A 20557-nucleotide genomic window follows, 5' to 3' on the forward strand; every position below is an offset into this window, starting at 1 on the left:
TTGCTCGTTTGCTCTAGTTTAATGCTGAACCAAGCACATTTGAAGTTATTTTTATAATAGCAAATTTTGTGCTATCCTTTATTATTCTTTTTGCAGTCAGTATCTTGTCTGGATACCAATTCTATTGTCTCTTGAGAAATCAAACCAATATTGAAGCATGGGAAAGAGGAAAAGTAGAAACGCTCATACGGAGAGGCAAAATCTTACCTGTAAGAAATGGGAGAAAAGAAAAAGGTCCAGTGTATATTAATGCGCTCCATCATAGACACAATATCCATATGATATTGGACTTTATACAAACATCTGCCAAGTGCTAGGACCAAACCCTCTGCTTTGGTTGTGGCCACAAAGGACACCGGGCGATGGCCTATCATTTCCTGTTATTTTAGGTATAGATCCTTGTCTTCCTTACCATTGGCCACCTCGGGACCCAGACGATTTACGCCCTTCCATTTTTTCATCCAAATACAAACGACAGCAGGAAGCAAAGAGGCTTCTAGCTGAGAATCCCAGTGCTTCAATCGAAGATGACTCTGAAGGATATTATGATTCTGGTAGTTTTGCATCCGACAGTGATGGATACGATGAGGAAGAAGGCACAAAAAATTTGTTGAACAATCCACCTTACCATTCCTCTGGCGTGTACTATGAAAGTCCTTTGCATGAAAGCAGCGATGAAGATATTCCATTGTCTAATTTCTATATACAACATAGCATTGAAAAAAAGACAGACTAAAGTAAATGATACCTTATACATCTCTTGTCATCAATATACCAATGCTCTTTATAGCCTTCAAAGACATTTTATTTATTCAATTTTGATCGTAAACATAATATTTACTTGTAGAGTTGAGTAAAAACAACCCTATTTCTCATTAAGGCAGTTGTTGATGTTTGATTTTAGAAGACATTGCAAAAAGACATGTTTAATAATTTGCCCGGTGCATATATGATAGCTCGCTCCGATTAAATTTTTTTAAAAATTAATAAATACCAATATTGGAATCAAGTAAAAAGCAGAAAATAGGATATAGTTCTATATGTAAAAAACAAGAGTGGAAGCAGTGTGATGATTTGTTCAAGTTGTACTAGGCAGCAACCCTTTTAATTTGTGTATGCAATGTTTTGTTGCTCATTTTCTTGCTCCCATTCAAATCCATCCTCCATGTCTTCAATGTCTCCAATATCAGATTCATCTTCAAGATCAGAAACAAATTCAGCATCCTACACAACAATGTATGATTAGTGCTATATTTCTATAAGCAAAAAAAAAAAAGACATACTTCTTCTTCTTCTTCTTCAAAGGTATTTTCATCATCTTCATCTGATTCGTCTTCTTCAGCACCTTCAAGCTCTTCATCCAGAATCTTTTGCCATATTTCTTCATTGACATTAAGAGGAGCATCACCGTAAGCTTTATTTTTCAATCGCTCGATCAATTCCTTTTCAATCGATTTCTCTATTCGAGCGGCTGCTTCTGCTTTGCGTTCTCTGTTTGCTTCACGACGCTCCAACTTCTTCTTAATACCAATCAATTGGGGTCGATCGCTAAAAAAATAAAGGCATCAGTCTAACCGTCTCCTGTTATTGTGTTTAGCTTACTTTTCTTTGAGTTTCAGTTTACGCATACGAATAAGGTATTGTGTGATTTTGGTAAGACGCTGTTTACATTTATGTGATAAGAAATTTGGCCAATATTGCAGTTCCTTGTCAATCTGAATACATAAGCTCAGTTAATTTCTTTTTCTATTCACCCTCCAAATATCATATTACCTGACTTAAGGCCTGTGCATAGTTCTTTGAAAGTTTCTTTCTTTCCCACATTTTTGCAGGTGAATGAGCCCTTTCAGGTGTTTTCATGTACAAATAAACAATACCCTTTTCTTCTCTGATGGTTGCATATCTACTGTTGGCCAGTGGACAAGATTGCCGATTGCAAAGACCAGTAACGTTATATTGATTACGACAAAAATTTGCAGTGGGTGTTCTAGTAGATCGATCAGTTTTCCCCCCTTTTATATATTTATTCCATAAACTAAGTTCAACTTACTTGACTTTATATGAGCAAAACTGTTGATTGATTACTTGCCAAATAACTTCATCTGATTGCATTTTGATCTAAATAAAAATGACAAGTAAAAAAAAGGCAGATCATCTTTTTGACAGGACCTGCTTTTGAAGAAAATTTTTCGCTAAGCTATTATAATTGATTCGTTCACATTTGAAATTCAGACTGCTTGAGATTCATTTCAAGTTTTCAAGTTCTGGTTCCCCATGTTTTAAAATATATCTATAACGTTTCATACTTTTTCCTATCACGGAAATTGAGCCTATACTTTGTATAACTCCAGAATTGGCTTGTCATATTAGCTGAATGCTACCTTTATTGGATAATTAAATCAAAAGCTTCATTTTGTTTTTTGATATTGAGCGTATTACTTTTAACAACAAAAAACAAAGTGCATCACCAAACAATACGATCTTCTTGGATAGTCAAAGCCGATAAACAAATATTATCGTTGTTACAAAATAGATTGGTATATCAATACATGGCTAAACAAGCAGTAGAATCGTTCGCCTGCAAGAGTTCACAACCATAAATTTACTGAAAAACAACAAGCCAGTTTATGATTTAGACAAATCCTTTTTCCATCACACACTGTGATGAAGATCTTTTTCAAAGCATTATTTTTGGCTCTATTCATACGAATACAAGGCAATCAGAGGCATCATCATGAAAAAATAAGTAAGATTGGCATCAAGCATCATGCCTTCTACTGTAAAAACATGAGTATCAGTCAAAGATGGTCAGTTACTGCTGTAGCGGTACTTTTAAATGACTTAATTTGAACTACAGGAACAAAGAAAAACTGAAAGATGCTCACGCCAGTGAAACAATTGTCTATTCAAGTGGTTGACAATCACCAGACTGCGCACAGTGCTCGCTTTAACCTTCATTCAATTAGGATCTTAAAGAAGCTGAAATCCTAAGCTTTTGGCATGGTGAACTCGTTCTTTCTGCAATAAATAGCTTATAAAGTCTGTGTACTAGAAAGCCTAAAGCAATGTATTTCATGGAGGCTCAAAATATAATCTATGCGAAGTAAGCCAGTTCATATCTTTATAGATGATTTATATGATGGATGCTGATGACTTTTTTGAGAACACATTCTCTTCATACTAAATTTAGGTAATCATTTCCCTCAGTGCTCTTTAAAACCACGGCCGATATGCTTGAAGATAACAGTTTCTATGGTTAAACTTCATTCTCTTTGCTTCTTACTCCTTGGATGCAACCATGTCTCCATTAGGTAGCCTGGCACACGTCTGAGAGGGAAGACGCTCATATTTTTTTTTTTTTTTTTTTTAAAAAAAAAAGAGACACTGAAGTCATTTAAGATCAATTTAAAAGCTTCAATACTGCGTAACTTGTCAAACCAAGAGGCTATAAATGGAACAACTTTTTTGTTAAGCATTATTCATGAAAATTCGAATCTTGTTATCTGCCTCTGTCACTTTAAATGAATACCTCGCAGTTCACCAAAGAGACAAAAACACGGACAACGTATCATTTGGCTTGATTTATGTCACGGATGCTATGTTTTAATTGCATAACTTGTATATAAATATATATATTGCTTAAAGAGCATACAAGCTCGGGAAATCCATTTCTTTGGCTCATAATGTCGAACCACTCTAAGTTTACAGCTTTTTTGATTACCACTTTTTTTGTACTTTGAGAGCAGAAAAGTTGAATCAGCACGCGTAAGATTACCTTGTTTGTTTTTATACTTGGCCTTGATTTTTTTTTGGAACAAATCAAAAAAGAGTCCAAATGCTGACTCACATGCGGATGCTATCCGTGGGCGCTGCCTTGATGATAAGCCATCGATTTATATAGGTTGCATTGCATACAGCACTCGAGCATAAGCTGTTTTATTTGTGACGCCAAGCTTTTCAGGTCTTGATGAAGTGTGCAATTTGTTTGTTTTTTTAAAGCAGGGTTGCATGCAGTCTCCCGTGAAACGCCTAGGATGAGCCCAGCCTAGATATGGTTTTGGCTTAAAATACGTTGATGAATTTACGCTTTAAATGATGTGTATTTTTTGAGTACATCCTATGTCCTATTTTATACTTTTGCTATACTTTTTTTTTTATTCAATAGAATTAGTGAAAAATGGTACTTGTAACCTTAAAAAGAATGAATTCTAGTTTCTTAAAATCTCAATTATGCCATGAAAAGGAAGAAGAGATCGAAAGACATAGAGAGAGATAAGCCCATGTGTAGTTAATGTGCTTAAATTATAAGGCGTATGTACTTTTATTGTTTATACAAATATATGCAAAGAGGGGTATTATTAATTTGCAGCTCTTTTCTTCTTTTCTTTTTCAGTCACAACACCAGGGACTTCTGGTGCAATTACTACCAAATGATCCCTACTTAAATGAACAGGCGATTGAACCAAAACATGGTGTACATGATTCTTTCCAGGTTCATGAACCTGGCAGACATCAATAGATTTCACCCAAGGATCAGATAGGACTTGCTGAAGGTTGAGTCGTTTGCTGGGATTTAATTCTAACATGCCGGCGATCACTGGTCTTGCTTCACGAGGCAAGAGCTGAAGGAGTCGAAGTTGCTGGTGGCTATTGCTAGCAAATGAACGAAAGGCAGGATCGGATAAGCGAGGTATCTTCCAAGGAAATCTACGGATTGTCATACAAATGAACACAATAGCACAAGACCAAATATCAGATAAGCGAGGGTCATAAGTTGGTTGAGTATATTGTTCAGGTGCAATGTAAGGATTTGAACCAAATATACCTATTTAAACAATGAGTGAATAAAAAGCGTCTGAGAAAAGAGTAGTTCGTTAGCTTACCTTTTGTCATTGTCATTGTGGTTTCGAAAGGATATTTGTAAACCGTTGAACAGCCAAAATCAATCATCTTAAGTATTCCCATATGATCCAATACTAAATTGTCAAGCTTGATATCTCTGTGTGCAATACCAACAGACTGTAGATAGTCGACACCATTCAGTAACTGACGCCAACAGCAAGAAACCTCTTCTCTTGACATCATACCACTCATAACAATATTAAATAAATCATTCGGCGCATATTCCATAATTTCATAAAATTGGTTGTCTTCTTGTATGATATCCAATGTCTCAATCACATTAGGATGGTGTAGGGTGGATCCGATACAGAACTCTGCTGTTACTTTCTTTACATAATCTTTTTCGGTTTCATGTGGGTATCTTTTCCTAAATTGTTTTACAGCAAATGTCTTTTGATCTAATGAACGTCTTATCAATCTCACTGAACCACCTGCTCCCTTTCCAATGTATTTCCCTATTAACTGTCTTTTTTAGAGCTCCCATTGTATTTTTATACTTTAAATTTACCCCAAGTTCCATATTTTGCACTAATATCTTGTCTGAATTGATTACCAAATGTCTCCGATCCATGTGAATCTGTAGGTTCTTCGTTTTGTTGTACAAAGAATGTTTTAAGGTCAGACCAAGCCAGAAAGAAGTCTTTCTGTACTGGCTTCTTGTTGAATATGAATTGAGAAGGAATTGAGCTACTATTGGATGAACAAATGGAAGATGTGGGTGAGGGAGAACGAGACATAGGTGTCTTTTGTTGTAATGATAACAGCAATTTAGATAATTCAGTTGAATCTAATAAGCTTTGATGTCCTCCTGAAGTGACAATGACGGGTGAAAGAGAAGGGCTTGAAGGTCTTGATCTTTCGGGTGTAAGTGGATCAAAGAACCTTTGGTTGACAAGGTGAGGCATATCTAAAGTGGAAAGAAAAGAGAAAAATAAATGGAAAAACAACCTGAATAAATAGCACAAAAAAAAAAGTTACGGAGTTCAATGTCAATTGATACAATTAAAAGGAGAAAGCAATTGAACACATACAAAGCTCATATTAATAATAGTAAAAAAAAAAAAAAAGGTGTTGACTTATTGAAATAACGTTCTACAATAAATAATGTAGCCCTGCAGATGATGTGTTGAGTTGTCCTCAGCTAAAACAACAAATCAATCTCTAAAAATAGTGATTTATTTTGTGATCGACAAAGTATGCTTTGTAATTTGCAGGCTTCATCTCTCCTCCTCAATTGTGTTTCAATTTTAAATGAAATCCTTACAAAAGTTTTAAAGAAAGTTTGATTAAAGAAAAAACACTTTTGTTTGAATGACATAAAAATGACATTATTTAATGACAACATGTACTACTATCAACTGGTTGTTATTTCCGCTTGCTTGAATGGACAAGTAGTCAAAATAATAAAAAGATCATCACGGTTAGGATAAATAAGAGGAGACATTGATTGATAATAACAAACCCCTTGTTTATAATCAGTTTAAATAATATTCAATTGCATCTACAACTGCAGAATACAAGCGGATTATTTTAGTAAAGAAACAAGAATTAACCTCAGATGAAATGAGTGTTTGTAGTTGCAGTAAAATCATTGGCAATAATAACAATAAAAAAAGTACTGGTATTTCAGTGCTGAAGGATCATATATGAACTTGCATTAATTAAAACCAGTTACTCGTTTTTTTTTCTTTTTCTTTTTTTGAGCATGCTCTTTCTCAAGACTTTACTTTTGACAATGCTATGCTACATTTAATACAAAGGTTTTCTTATCAATTTATAAAGTCTTTCCTCATAAAATTTTTAAGCAGTAGATTTTTCATAACCGTTGAAATCTGTGCTCATTAATAAACATAAAGAATATCGATTAAATTTATATCGTTGTAGAATAGTAATTGATTAAAGCTCACATTAATAAATATAATTTTAATACAAGATAATATCATGTAATCAAACACAAGTAAACATGTTCTACAAAAGTATGTATTGTAGTATTGACAGTTCTTTGATCAGAATTATCAACCAAAATAACAAGATCTTTTCTTATTGTCAGAAATGTAATTTAATGTCAGGAGTATTACTGGTTTTTTATATAACTGAAATAACGCGTAAAATAACGTTATTCAAATCAGTGAGGAATTCCCAGAATGAGATGATCTATAGCAGACATACAAAAACTAAAATGAAAGCTTAATATAATTATGACTATATATTGTTATGTTCTGGTAAAGTAATTGAGGAAATAACAAAGATAAACCAAAGAATACTTTTTGAGACTGAACTTTATTTAAGACAATCTTAATTGTTAAAAAGAAATCATCACAAAGTCTACTATTTATATTCTTCTATCAGTTGGCGGGTAAATGAGTAATTATGAGCGTAGATCTAATAATTGACATGTTTGATCGAAGAATGATCACTGAATCAATTTTGAAAATTTTTAATTCGTTGTTTTTATAGATCTTATTGTTCTTTAACTGATCTGGGAGAATTGTCCCGTCTTCATTGAGAGGAAAGATATATTTATATGAAATGCCTCCAGTCAGATCAAAGTTGACTAGGTACCTGATCCATTATTATTCATTTACAGAAATGATGAATAGTAAAGATCATGACTTATTTAGTGTTCATGTTTATTCTATAGAATGAATCTAATAGTGATAGTTTTATATAAAAAAGAAGAAGAATATATTTTATTTAATAAAGATTTAAATTATTATCTTTTATCAATTTTAATATACTTCTTTTAGTTGTGATTACTCAATGTCCGTTATGATCAGACTCTGTTCTACAACATATATAACATTTGCTGGAATACTTGAAGATGAGAAGAATATCCACAACAGAAGATACCAAATCACTCATTCAAAGATATAAATACCTGACTTCAATCAGAATAACTTTTACTTTAAAACTTGGACAGAAATAAAATTCAATTTCAAAAAGCATCTACTTGTTTCTTTATCTAAGATGTTACAGATTTTTCTATAATATTAATCGATATATAATAAAGTGAAAAACAAAAACAAAAGCCTACCTTTCACTTTAAACACAGAGAAACATATTCATTAGAAATGCCTTTCACCACAAAGAAACTCCTCCTTTTTTCTTGCTGTTGTTATTATTATTGAATGGCGTACTTTATTATTTTCCTTTCTTTGTATACAGCTGTCTCCTAATAGAAATCACCTAATCAGCAATTTCAAGTTGCTTTCGGGCAGCTACTTTAAGATTACGTCTTTGTTAATCGTTTACGTAACAGTTGAGTAGTTTGTATTGAACTAGTTTGCCAACTCATCAACAGTAAAGTAGTAAAGGTTTAATATAACTACGACGGTACAAAAACCATCTTCTAGATATTAAGCACTCGCTTTTAAAAATTTTGTTTACAGGTAGATATTTAGTTTTTGAAAGGTATGTGGCATTTTCAGAAAGTAAAGTCGCATTTTTACAAACTTTTAATACAATATATACAAAAAATGCGACAAATGAACGTGGTATTTATTCCTGAAAATAATGTAAGCAAGTTAATAGACATCTTCTAGAAATATTCGCCGTATATATATACAGTAATAATGAATAAAGATAACAGTGCAAACTATGTTATTAGTAATAGTCTGTGGAGAAAATACAGCATATGCCACGAGAATAGGATCTGTGTTAAATGAAACAAATGTCATATTTACCTTATTAAATATATATTATTAATATGAGATTACTCAAATCTTATATAAGAAGCAACAAGTACCGAATATATAATATTATATATTACATATTCTCTAAGACTCATTTACAATATTAACCATATACAATTTATATTTTTTTTTTGTATACAGTAGGTCAAAAAACTGCTACAAGGAATCCATTTTTCTTGGTTTTTGTAGCGCACATCCTGTTACAATGGCACAAACTGCCTCTGTTCCCACATAGTAAATATTCTACATGTCTTGAAAAATCCGAAAGAGTTTAAGCCCTATTGGATAAGTATTGAAGGAAGTATGAGATGCGCAATTTGAAAATTTGGAAAAACGAAAATTTGAATGGAATGAATTTATTTATTAATATTTAGTTGAACCTCCTTTTCTATTAATAATCGCTTGAGTTCTTTTCGAAATATTATCTACATGACTTCCGAAAAGATATTTATCGAAATCAATTCATATTTTATCAACTTGTTCCCAAAGCACATTCGTGTTCTTTGCTCTACGTTCGTAATATTTGAGATTCAACTTCAATTGATGCCATACGTGCTCGATTGAATTTAAGTCCGGGCTCTGAGCTGGCCAATCGTTAATATAGCTCTCTTCGTCACTACATACAGTTGTTGGAATAATTGTTCGAATGTTTTGCAATTCTATACGTTTGGCTTTGTATCTCTGCAGTCAGATAAGATAGAACTACGTACAATACCTCATTAGAAAGCGATAGTTGTGACATATAGCATATAGAAATTCAGGGGTATGGAATTACTTCCATATATAGTAAGATCAAATTGCGTCAAGCATATGCATTCGAACAATTTTTCCAATTGAATCATCTTTTATTTAATATCGTGTGTAACCGCCTTTAGCTTTAATAACTGCTCTACAACGAGCTGGCATACTCTTGATATATGCTTGGCATTGCTCTTTGGTAAAAGAGTTCCATTCTTTCTCGATTCTAGACCAGAGATCATGCACTCCTTTAGCCCTACCTTCATATAAGCTCAGCCTCAGCTTTAAATGGTGCCAGAGATGTTCTATGGGATTCAAATCGGGACTTTGAGCTGGCCAATTGAAAGTATGCTCTTCTTTAAACCCATTTTCCTTAAACCAAGCACGAGCAAGCTTTGATGTGTGCTTAGGATCGTTGTCTTGTTGAAAATAAATAGCTTCCTGTTCGTAACCATAGTACTTCAGACTGTCCATAAGTGTAGTTGACAGGATATGAACATAATCGGATGCTTTCATAGTACCATCCTCAATTGCGCAGGCATATCCAGGACCATCCCACGTCATACAACCCCAAAGCAGCACACTGCCAGCTCCTCCTTTGACTGTAAGGTCAAGATGATGAGGCTGCAATTTGTCACCAGGTCGTTTCCAAAAGTACTTACAGCCATCTGAACCCCAAACATTAATCTTGGTCTTATCAGAAAGCACTATACGTCTCCAGTCATCTTCTGTCCAATTTTTGTGAGCTTTAGCCCATTTTAGTCTAGCTTCCATGTGACATTTTTTGAGGAGAGGCTTTTTCTTCTTAATTTGGGCATTGAAACCCATACTATGAAGCATTTTTACTGTACCAAAATAGCCTATCTTATGACCAATACTGTTTAAATATGACCATAAGTCCTTTGCAGTCTTAAGTGAACCATTTACAAGCTCTCTCTTCAGGTAATTCTTTGTTGTTGAGCTTATAGTAGTCTTTCTACCAGCATGACCTCAAGTACGTTCAGGTGTATACAAGCCCTTGAACTTGCTCAAAGTGGACCTTGCTACCCCTGGAACATGTTTCATAATCTCTGAGTATGATAAACCCTTTTTCAACAGCGACCGGATGCTTTCTTGCTTGCTACGAGATAAAGTATGTACCATGATATAAAGAAGTATAGGCTGTACGAGATAGAAGGGAAACACTGCAAAATCCAGCCTTATTTATATATTTTAAGCTCTGACTAAAAGCAAAAGCGTTGTTTCATCATTACATCATTTAGTAATGCTGTATTTGTGATGTCAGAAGCGGCAACGATGTCATCATTATAGAATGCATTGAGTTGGAAAAATTGTTCGAATGCATATGCTTGACGCAATTTGATCTTACTATATATGGAAGTAATTCCGTAACCCTAGCTTTTTATATGTTGTATCCGACGGCTGTCGCTTTCTAATGAGGTATTGTACGTAGTTTTATCTTATCTGACTGCAGAGATACAAAGCAAAATGTATAGAATTGCAAAACATTCGAACAATTATTCCAACAACTGTAACTAGGCCATTGTAAATTATTCCTTGTGCTTTGGGTCATTGTCATGCTAAAAGTAAATGTTGAACCAGTCGAAATTGTAGTACTTCATAGTATCACGAAACGTAGTGTTCAAAATATGCTGGTAAACACCCGAGTTCAAGTTTCCATCGTAAATTTAGCAAGCATATCCTGGTCCTTCAGAGATTATACAACCCCAGGGCATCATTTTGCTAGCTTCATAGTGGATTACAAAATCCAGGTCATGATGTTGAAAAAGGTCACTTGGCCGTTTCCAATAGTGATCAGCATCATCAATGCCCTATACGCTGAGCTTGGTCTCATTAAAGTACACTGTTTGCTGTCAGTCACTCATTGCCTAATCCTGATGCTCCTTGACCCGTTCTAACTGATGCTACCTATGCGTTTTTGTCTGAAATGGCCTCTTTTTTTCTATCAGAAAATGGAACTCCATTGATTTCAGTACGTTAATTTCTGACTGGTATGAGATATCATAGCCAAATCCAACCAGCTCCCGGTACACCTCTTTAGAAGCCTTTAGAACCCATTCCATGAATTTTCTTTTGATTAACCGCTTCGTCACTTTGGAGACTACTGTAGGTCTACCACCTGTGTTTACTGTCCTACTTCAAAACAGCCGTCTAGAGTATCTACTAACAGTTGATTAATGTAATCCAGGCTCCTTGGAAATATCATACATTGATGTGGATGCGGTTAATGCCTGTTTGTAATCGTTTATTTTCTCCTCTGACAGCCGTTTAGGCATGCGATTGACGATAGGGTAAAAAAGAGAAATAATTTAAATAAGGGAATATAAAATTTAAAATAAAGGAATTGTAAGCGCTTTTATATACTGGCATCATTCTAATCATGTCAAGAATGTGAAAAATTATGATAGCAACCGGTTGGGTCGTATTAAAATTCGTCATTTAAAACATATGTGAACAAGTAAAAAATGTCGGATGTTCATAATACTACCTTTAGCGATCTCAAATTCCACCAATAACCATTGCCCATATCCGATAATCGACGAATAAATGCACTTTCTATTGAGGTACAAACAGTCAAGGTTTGAGATAGTTTGGTGCAGTACCCATGGATAACCAGCTGTAAAATCTGAATTTTGCAATTCCTTGCAGCAGTTTTGTGACCTACTGTACATTCGAACGGTTTTGCGGCCATATATTTTGAAAGCAAAATGCGTTAAAATTAGTTTATTTAATAACCAATGTAAAAGCCATCAGCCTCAATAACTGCACGGCATTGATCTGGCATACTTTTAATAAGCTTTTGGCATTCTTCAGCCGTGATTTGGTACCAAGTGTGACCTATGCGGTCCCATAGCTCATGTATACCACATGGAGGGCAGTCATAGTTTCTAAACAGCCGACGTTTAAGCAATTGCCACATGTTTCCAATTGGGTTCAAGTCTGGTGATTGTGGTGGCCATTTCATAACATGAAAGTCTTGCTCATTTAGCCATTTTGACACGACTTTAGCTGTATGTTTGGGATCGTTGTCCTGCATAAAGATAAATTTACTCGTAGATTTTCCACTTTCTTCCATATACCAGGCCAAAGACTTCATCAAGTCATCTTGTAAAACCTCCAAATAAACGTCCTTTGTCATGTTCTTGCCCACATCCACAATATAGCCTGGACCGTACCAGCTAATGCAGCTCCATACCATTATAGAGCCTCCTCCATGCTTCACTGTCTCACAAACATGGTGCTTTTTAAGCGGCTGGCCTGGCACTTTCCATGCATAAGACTTTCCGTCGGACCCAAAACGGTTGATTTTGGTTTCGTCAGACCATATAACATTCATCCAATCGTTTACTGTCCAGTCAATATGCTGACGAGCCCATTGGAGCCTCCTCTTTCTATTTCTTTCATTGATTAAAGGTTTCTTTGGCCTGACAAATGAGACCAAACCAGCATCCCTTAACGCCCTACGTACAGTATTTACAGAAACTGACTTGCCCAAGTTCTGTTCCAACGATTGCTGTGCTTGTACAGCATTTTCGAGCCCATCTACTGTTACAGCACGAACGAGATGTTGCTGCTCCCGCTTAGTCAGCGCCTTTGGCCTGCCACCTTTGTCAATTCGAGCAGGCAAACCTAACTCCAAACGAATTTTATGTACAGTAGAGGATGATACTTTGACTAACTTTGCAATTTTATGATAAGAAAAGCCTTGACGAAGGTAAAACTCGATAGTGTTCTTGCGATCTTCTGTTAATGGTTGCATGTTGAGTAATTACTTGGCAAATGTCTAGATGTCGAAATGGGAATGTGCGAATGACAAAGGAAAAAAAGAAAAAAAATAGTGTGCAGTGGTGAATTAGTAAGCAGCGAAAGTTCTGGAAGAATCTCAGGGTGTAGTGACTGCGTTTACCGCAATCGAGGAATTTCTCAAGCGAGGCCGCAAAACCGTTCGAATGTACATTTGATTTTTGATTGTCCGTACTATGATTTAGGGTGCGCTTAGGGTGGCATATTATACGTCATCAGAAATCCAAGAGCTTCTACTTTTAGATAATATGCACTAAGTATAGTGCCCAGTATGCACAATAAGCCACAAATGGTGCAGAAAGAAAAAAATACGTTTTGTGCGAACGGTTTTGCTGGCCACTGTATATACAGTAGCGGACAAAACTGGTGCACAAAAATGAAAATAAGTATTGCATCTCCGCCATATGTCTGTGACTTTTGTGGCATATACCATCTGAAAGGCAGTCTAAAAGATACATTATGATATGTAAACGGGAACTGTGTCGGACATCCCTCAGGCATAAGATCATTTTTAGTGATTTTCTGAATATTTCAATTTTCGCCAAAAATATAGTACTTGTCTAGCCTTCCTTCAATTTTCCTCATATCTCTCCCGTTTGCTTTCAGATTTTACCGTATACTAGTGAGCTTTAGTGGCTCTTGAAAAATACATAAACCCATGCTTATTTTGTATTTCCCATTGAATTCCCCCTTTTGTTTTTACCCTATTCACTATAACAAAGTACCTGCCTTATATGCTTAAGAAAATAAGCAACTGTAAAAGCGAAGCTCTGAGATTTCGAATACACTTAGTTCGTACGGCAGCGGATCTTTTTAGGGTAGCAAGAATCTCCAAATGGACAATCAACAGGATAAGAAAGGAAGAAAAGAACATCAAGGCTTGTGACCGTGGTAGTCGACCGGTCGTAGTCAGCAAAATAACTAATGCAATCATCCGCCTAAAGTTTCGACAAGGACCTTTACGCACAGCTTCTGATGCTCAGCTCTTTTTGAGGTCCTTAGGATACAGTATTAGCAAACTGTCAGTCAAAAGGCACTGTAGGAAGCTAGATTTTGAGTCTGGAACTAAGGAATCGAAGATTTTCATTAGCTGTATAAGCCAGAAAAAGCGATGAAAGTGGTATCACGACAAACCATCGCATACCATAGAGGGCTGGAAGTCCATCATATTTAGCAATGAAAAAAACATGAATGCTATGAGTGCAGATAGTATACACTAATATTGAAAGCAAGTCGAGCAATCTTAGCGATCTTTTTATGGTGAGCAAACAATGAAGCATGCTGGTTGCTCTGTTACATTTTAAGGCTGTATTAGATATTGAGGACCAGGATATTTGTGTCAAGTATACGATGCTGTAATAAATTCATAGGTATACACATGTATTTTGCTTACTACATACCACAAAAGCCTAGGGTATAGTGGTCTAAAATATCGTAATCTCTCGTTTCAGCATGACAATGACACAAAGCACAAGACAAGACATGCCACAAAATCAATATTTGATAGCAGGGCTTCTGTGCTAAAGGGTTAGTTACCACTAATCCCGGCTTAAGCCTTCTTAAGCATGTCTGGTGGCAATTGAAGGCAAAGCTATGACGATACGATACTAGACCAAAAAGGATAGATGATCTTTGGAAAATAATAGTTAAAGAGCTGGGCTCTTTTATTGAAAATGATATACACGCATACTACTAGCATATGCCAAGAAGAATATTCGATAATATCAAGAGGTGAGATGATTATACAAAGTCTTAGATTTTAACCACTTTTGCGGTTTTTAGAAAATATAGAATTTTATAAATGAAAAGCATGCTATTCGCTCAGTTTTAACAATGTCATGCTAGGAATACACGTAAATTACAATGGCTAGCATATCTTCCTTCTAATATAGTTTCATAGCTATTGCAATCACCATGAGCAAGTAATGGTAGTTAAAAGCTGAAAAAAAGTTTTGTGCACCAGTTTTGTCCACTACTGTACTTCGTGTATTTTGCTCTAAATGTTAAGATATGTATGTGGAATACCGTGTCACTTTTGGTGACGCGCCGCTTCATTGTTCTTTCTACGATGATACACAAACATAACACTTTCTATTGGACCTTACATGATTGTGGTTTTCTTTGATGCCACTCCTTTATTGGCTTATTGCCTTTATTAATACTTCCTTATACGTCTATTTTTCTTGAATATTACTTCTTTATTGGTTTATTGCCTTTTCGCAATACTTTCTTATTGGCTTACTATGATTATATATAGCTCTGGATGATTTGTATTAGGAAATAAAATAGGCTTAAAATACGGTATTATTGGTTAAAAATTTAGTTTTATTCGTTTATTTTGGGCTTTATTGTCATATTGACTATATATTATTGGTTCATTTGTTTATTAAAAATGATATAAAAAGGCGGGAAAAGGAATAAGGGATCGATGGGAATAATGAAACAACACCTTTAAACGGTAGACACCAAATTTTTTTTTTTCAAAATTGCACTTACCTAGAGGAATAATCATTAATTATTAATTAATTATTGTATATAATTTAATGTAAAAATCAATAAATTGATTCTACTAGGTCTACGACCGATACAATCTAACGATGATATTCTAAATCTCATCATCAAGCAAATCGTCGTCATTCTTCCTTGATTTGAGGAGGGAAGTCCTCACTCCCGTTGCGGGATATTTAATCTATAAAAAATTATTTATTTATCTGCTAGATTTTTATTTCATAAAAACCAATATTATCTGTTTTATCTTTTTTAATCTTTAAAAAATATGTAAACATATAAAATAAACAATTAGAATTTTGTAAAAATAAAAAATAATTTTGAAAAAATATTTTGGATTTTTGCTAGAAGTAATCATATTTCTACTAGGATATTAAAATATCCATTCATTGTTTTAAATCTAATATAATGTATTTATATATAAAATAATATGAAAATCTATATTTATTGTTTATTCTTCCTAGACCTCAGAAACAGCAAACAATACAATTTAGCAGACAAAACAGACAAAACAAACAAATACAATGAAGCAGCATCAAGAGAGATCTGAAGCAAAAGAAAGATGAAGGCAGTAGACTAGGCAGGAGGTGTTGTAGAACAGTAACTGATTGTAGTTGACATTAATAAATATAAGTCTTAATACAAGATCATAATTAAAATAAAATATAAGTTTATTTAAATAAGATCATACAATCAATTCCAATCAAACATGTTCTTTTAGAATATGTATTGTATTCATGAGAGTTCTTTGATAAGAAGACGTATCAACTAAAATAACCAAATCCAATCCAATGTCAGGAATATTGCTAATCTTTCACATAATTGAAATAACGCGTAAAATAACGTTATTCAGATCAGTGAGGAATTCCCAGAATAAAAGATAATCTATGACAGACATACAAAAGAACAAATGAAAAGTTTTCATAATCATAATTATAGATAACACTTGCTAAAGTACCTGAATATTAGAAGAACGATCACAATAGAAGACATCAAGCCACTCACTCAATAAGATATAAATACCTGCCTTCAATTAGAATAATTTTTACTTTAACTTAAACTCAAATAAAGATCAGTCTCAAAAAGTACCCAAACTGTTTCTTGATCTTTGTTTTTACCTTTTCTTTTACTACTTAAACCATTATACAACAGGAGGAAAATAGAATTGAAACTGAATAAAATAAAAGATTAATTACAGTGAAACATGATGTACCTGACTTTCTTACCTTAAACCTCTTTAAAAACTAGAAGACGATACCAAGGAGTTCAAACAGCTTCAGAATCAAGCTTAGGAAACTAAATTTGAATGTTAATGAAGACAATGAAAATTTAGAAACTTACGTACCACATAAACAGATACAGAAAGGACTCAAGAACTTATAATAGCCATAAGTATACCTATGAATTTTTAATAAAGTACATTAGAAAAAAAAATTTTTTTTAAAAAAAAGAACAACTTACCTGGGATAACAAATCAAAAAAAAGAAAGAAAGAAAAGAAAAGATTGATCTGAGACATCAATCCTTTTATAGATTTTTTGATTTGTATAGAACTGAGTTTACAATTGAACGCAATAGTATTTAAGGTGTGTTCAACTTCAAAGTTTCTTTACTTTTTCTTCAAAGTACCTTATAACATTATGTCTGACCGTATTATCGAATTCAACCCTGCTCCTGTTAATGCTCGTGGCTCTAACTCTGCTGGGCAGCCAATTGCTATTCCTTCCCGTGCTGTTGTTCCTGAGCTTGCCTTAAGCGATGGTATTCTTGATAGCTTTGCCTATCCTAGGCCTGGTTACCCTCCTATGACCAATGTCCAGAAGCGAATGCGTGAAGCTGAAGATACTGTACGTGATGAGGCTTCTCTTTCCTTCTCCATTTATATGGATATGAAAAAAGAAATTGACACTTTGAAGGAGATGTTAAGAAAAGAACAGGAAGAAAAGCGTGCCTTGCAAGTGGCATTTGCCAAGGTCAAAGAAGCCTACAGCGAGCTTGAGGAAGAATCAAGCAAAAGTGCAAAACCAATTGCAACAGCGATTAAGGTAAGGTTATTAATAATTTAAATTTAAACAAGTGTAATAATTACACTAGGTGAAAAAATAGGGACAACCTACCCTAAAATAATCTTTAACTTTTTTTTTCTCCTCCACTCCGTACGACATCCAAGCCATGCCTATAGAGCGTAACCTTAGGTAGTGAGTATTACGTTTCCCGCATATAAAACTAATCAGGATAGCATATGGTGGAAGAAAAGAGGAAATAGTTGCAATAATTTTATAAGCGTTATATTATAAAATGGGTAGTATTTATTTAATAACGAGTAAATCTCCCTTTTGATTTGATTACCGCTGCTATGCGATCAGGCATGCTATCAATGTAACTTCTACAAACATCTTTATCTAGCTTGTTCCATTCAACGTCAACTCGTTCCCATAGCTCGTCGATGTTTCTTGCCTTTCGTTCATAAAGACATAACCTAAGTTTCAGCAAATGCCACACATGCTCTATAGGATTCAGATCCGGACTGTTAGGTGGCCAATCGGTAATGTACCGGACCGTGTTTTGTTGGAGCCATGACATTGTTGATTTGGACTTGTGCTTTGGGTCGTTATCTTGTTGAAGGTAAACGGTGCGGTTGCTCATACCATAGTACTTCAGCGTTTCCATGTAAGTTGTTCCAAGAATATGCTGGTACACCAAGGAGTCCATGGTACCATCGTATACCTGGCACGCATATCCTGGTCCCTCACTGGTTATACATCCCCACATGATCAATTTGCCGCCACCATGCTTCACTGAAATATCTATGTGGTGTGGGCGAAGAACATCACCAGGCTGGGTCCAATAGTATCCGCAGCCATCAGATCCCCAAATGTTGATCTTCGTTTCATCGGAGAACACTACTTGATGCCACTGTTGTATGGACCAGCTTTGATACTTTTTTGCCCATGCTAACCTCTGCTTGCGGTGGTTATTAGTTAAAAGAGGCTGCTTCTTTTTACGCCTAGCATGAAAACCCATTGATACAAGGGTGTTTATTGCTGAACGGTAAGACATAGAATACTCAAGTCGCATGAGCATCCGATGTACATCCTTGGCTGTCTTTAGGGCTTCTTTAATCAGTAATACCTTGATATATTCCTTCGTAGCAGATGACACAAGCGTATGCCTACCACGTCTTGCGGGTACCGTTGGCCCAAATAGCTTGTTTCTATATCTCGTAACTGTCTTGGGATGGATATCAAATTCACCAGCAATATCCTTTGGGCTTCTGTTGCTCATCAGTGCAGACTTGATGTTGTCTTGCGTGTCTTGAGGTAAAGCGCGAGGCATAAGTAAGAGAAATGTCGCAGAAAGTAAGAAGAATATAATGAAAAAAAAAATTGTATGAATGAAGGAAAACAGCACCCATTTTGTATTATTAAGTATAGGAATGTGCTTAGCTAAAATTAAAATTGGTTTGCATTTTAATTGTAACTGACATTCCAGGTCAAATTAGAAGAGTACAAAATATGGTCTAAAACTGAGCTATGGAGTATCTAAAATTCGACCAATTATATACGCATTACTCCCTCATTTTCCATAATTGGCTCATCATATTTTGATGAAATACTTTACACATTAACCTCGCTTTAACATATTGCTAGCGACACGAGGCGACCTTCTCTTAATGCTATATGCTGCATGAAATGAAATTTTCAAAAAGGTTGTCCCTATTTTTTCACCTAGTGTAAGAGGACAACAAGATCATTAGCAAATTTCATTACTATTTCCGCAGCATATTCAGAAATGAAAAACACCTGGAAATAAGTCAAGAAAATTGCTATGAAAGCAACAACATCACTTTGGAATCCTTCAAGTTTAACTAAAAATTCGACAAAGTAAGTATTTTATATTTTATTAAAACAATTCTAGAAGGTTTTTACCTTTGGGCACATTGAATTCGACAACATCCATACAACTAGAGGCATCACCTTCATCATTTCCAATGATTTGCCAATTAGAAAAGTCTTCATCACCATCATTCTCAGAATCATTTTCACTTGACGGAATCACTTCATTATTGGTATTAACTTCTGAAGTTATATCTGGTTCACCTGTTTATATATGATGCGTTAGCAAAAACATTGTCTTAATGTAAGTAACAAACCTTTAACAGCTTCTTTTTTTCTATGCCGAACAAGAGTCCATTGCGTAACAACTTGGTACTTGCCTGCTTCTCCTCCAGAGCATTGGGTGCAGTAATGGCAAGGGCAAAAGATAGGTCCCGGAGATCGCTGGCCTCAATTAAGCTCCGATCTGCATGAAACTTCGCGTATACATTTTTGCATCTTGTATCATCTTTGACGCCAAATTTGGTAAGATTTCAATCAACGCATCAGGTTCTATTGGCCATTGAATTTGCCTAGTCTACCGCTTAGATTAGTCAGGGTGTTAAGGATACATAAGATTATAGTCACTTTATTTTAGTAAAAGGAATCTCATATGATCCTAAATAATATGTTGACATAACTTTGGAATCATTTATAACATTATTCCCAGCACAGATCAATAAAAGACTTTGATTAGATTTTTATATTAGGCTTTATTCATATTAACTTCACACAGTCAAATGTATGGCGTGGTTGTAATATAGTTTATTGATAATATGAGCATGTTGAATAAGGAATGACAATTATTTACCGGATCATCATTAAGTCACGCAAACATTTATCCTAACTGAGATATTATTATTAGCCATAATATCCAATCATGGAACTAGAGGATTTTATATTCATCCGTACCGTCTCCTAAATAGTCCTACATCCAGAGTTATCTGAAACCATCCCAATAGCATAATTGACAATACAAGCTAGGAACAGGCTAAACTAATAATTAGAAATAGTAATC

General features: G+C 34.8%; 8 protein-coding genes across 8 annotated transcripts; 1 reads left to right on the forward strand and 7 right to left on the reverse strand.

Moving 5' to 3' along the window:
• Positions 1–380: 380 nt before the first annotated feature.
• RO3G_03567 (uncharacterized protein) lies at positions 381–689 on the reverse strand (the record flags this gene model as incomplete). The annotated part of the gene is made up of 1 exon (XM_067658157.1): positions 381–689. The coding sequence occupies one exon, from the start codon at positions 687–689 to the stop codon at positions 381–383; it is 309 nt and encodes a 102-aa protein (XP_067514258.1).
• A 415-nt stretch (positions 690–1104) lies between these two features.
• RO3G_03568 (uncharacterized protein) lies at positions 1105–2112 on the reverse strand (the record flags this gene model as incomplete). Its single annotated transcript, XM_067658158.1, has 5 exons — positions 1105–1224; positions 1284–1548; positions 1603–1661; positions 1774–1987; positions 2051–2112. 5 exons carry the CDS (start codon positions 2110–2112, stop codon positions 1105–1107), a joined length of 720 nt encoding a protein of 239 aa, XP_067514259.1.
• A 2246-nt stretch (positions 2113–4358) lies between these two features.
• Positions 4359–5807, reverse strand: RO3G_03569 (uncharacterized protein; the record flags this gene model as incomplete). The annotated part of the gene is made up of 3 exons (XM_067658159.1): positions 4359–4825; positions 4884–5300; positions 5411–5807. The coding sequence occupies 3 exons, from the start codon at positions 5805–5807 to the stop codon at positions 4359–4361; spliced, it is 1281 nt and encodes a 426-aa protein (XP_067514260.1).
• A 3636-nt stretch (positions 5808–9443) lies between these two features.
• Positions 9444–10160, reverse strand: RO3G_03570 (uncharacterized protein; the record flags this gene model as incomplete). Its single annotated transcript, XM_067658160.1, has 1 exon — positions 9444–10160. One exon carries the CDS (start codon positions 10158–10160, stop codon positions 9444–9446), a length of 717 nt encoding a protein of 238 aa, XP_067514261.1.
• Positions 10161–12081: 1921 nt separating this feature from the next.
• Positions 12082–13113, reverse strand: RO3G_03571 (uncharacterized protein; the record flags this gene model as incomplete). The annotated part of the gene is made up of 1 exon (XM_067658161.1): positions 12082–13113. The coding sequence occupies one exon, from the start codon at positions 13111–13113 to the stop codon at positions 12082–12084; it is 1032 nt and encodes a 343-aa protein (XP_067514262.1).
• Positions 13114–17304: 4191 nt separating this feature from the next.
• RO3G_03572 (uncharacterized protein) lies at positions 17305–17730 on the forward strand (the record flags this gene model as incomplete). The annotated part of the gene is made up of 1 exon (XM_067658162.1): positions 17305–17730. The coding sequence occupies one exon, from the start codon at positions 17305–17307 to the stop codon at positions 17728–17730; it is 426 nt and encodes a 141-aa protein (XP_067514263.1).
• Positions 17731–17977: 247 nt separating this feature from the next.
• Positions 17978–19000, reverse strand: RO3G_03573 (uncharacterized protein; the record flags this gene model as incomplete). The annotated part of the gene is made up of 1 exon (XM_067658163.1): positions 17978–19000. The coding sequence occupies one exon, from the start codon at positions 18998–19000 to the stop codon at positions 17978–17980; it is 1023 nt and encodes a 340-aa protein (XP_067514264.1).
• Positions 19001–19392: 392 nt separating this feature from the next.
• On the reverse strand, positions 19393–19858 carry RO3G_03574 (uncharacterized protein; the record flags this gene model as incomplete). Its single annotated transcript, XM_067658164.1, has 3 exons — positions 19393–19532; positions 19594–19764; positions 19849–19858. 3 exons carry the CDS (start codon positions 19856–19858, stop codon positions 19393–19395), a joined length of 321 nt encoding a protein of 106 aa, XP_067514265.1.
• Positions 19859–20557: the final 699 nt, after the last annotated feature.

Source organism: Rhizopus delemar, genomic scaffold (assembly GCF_000149305.1).
Source record: "Rhizopus delemar RA 99-880 supercont3.2 genomic scaffold, whole genome shotgun sequence".
NCBI lineage: Eukaryota > Fungi > Mucoromycota > Mucoromycetes > Mucorales > Rhizopodaceae > Rhizopus > Rhizopus delemar.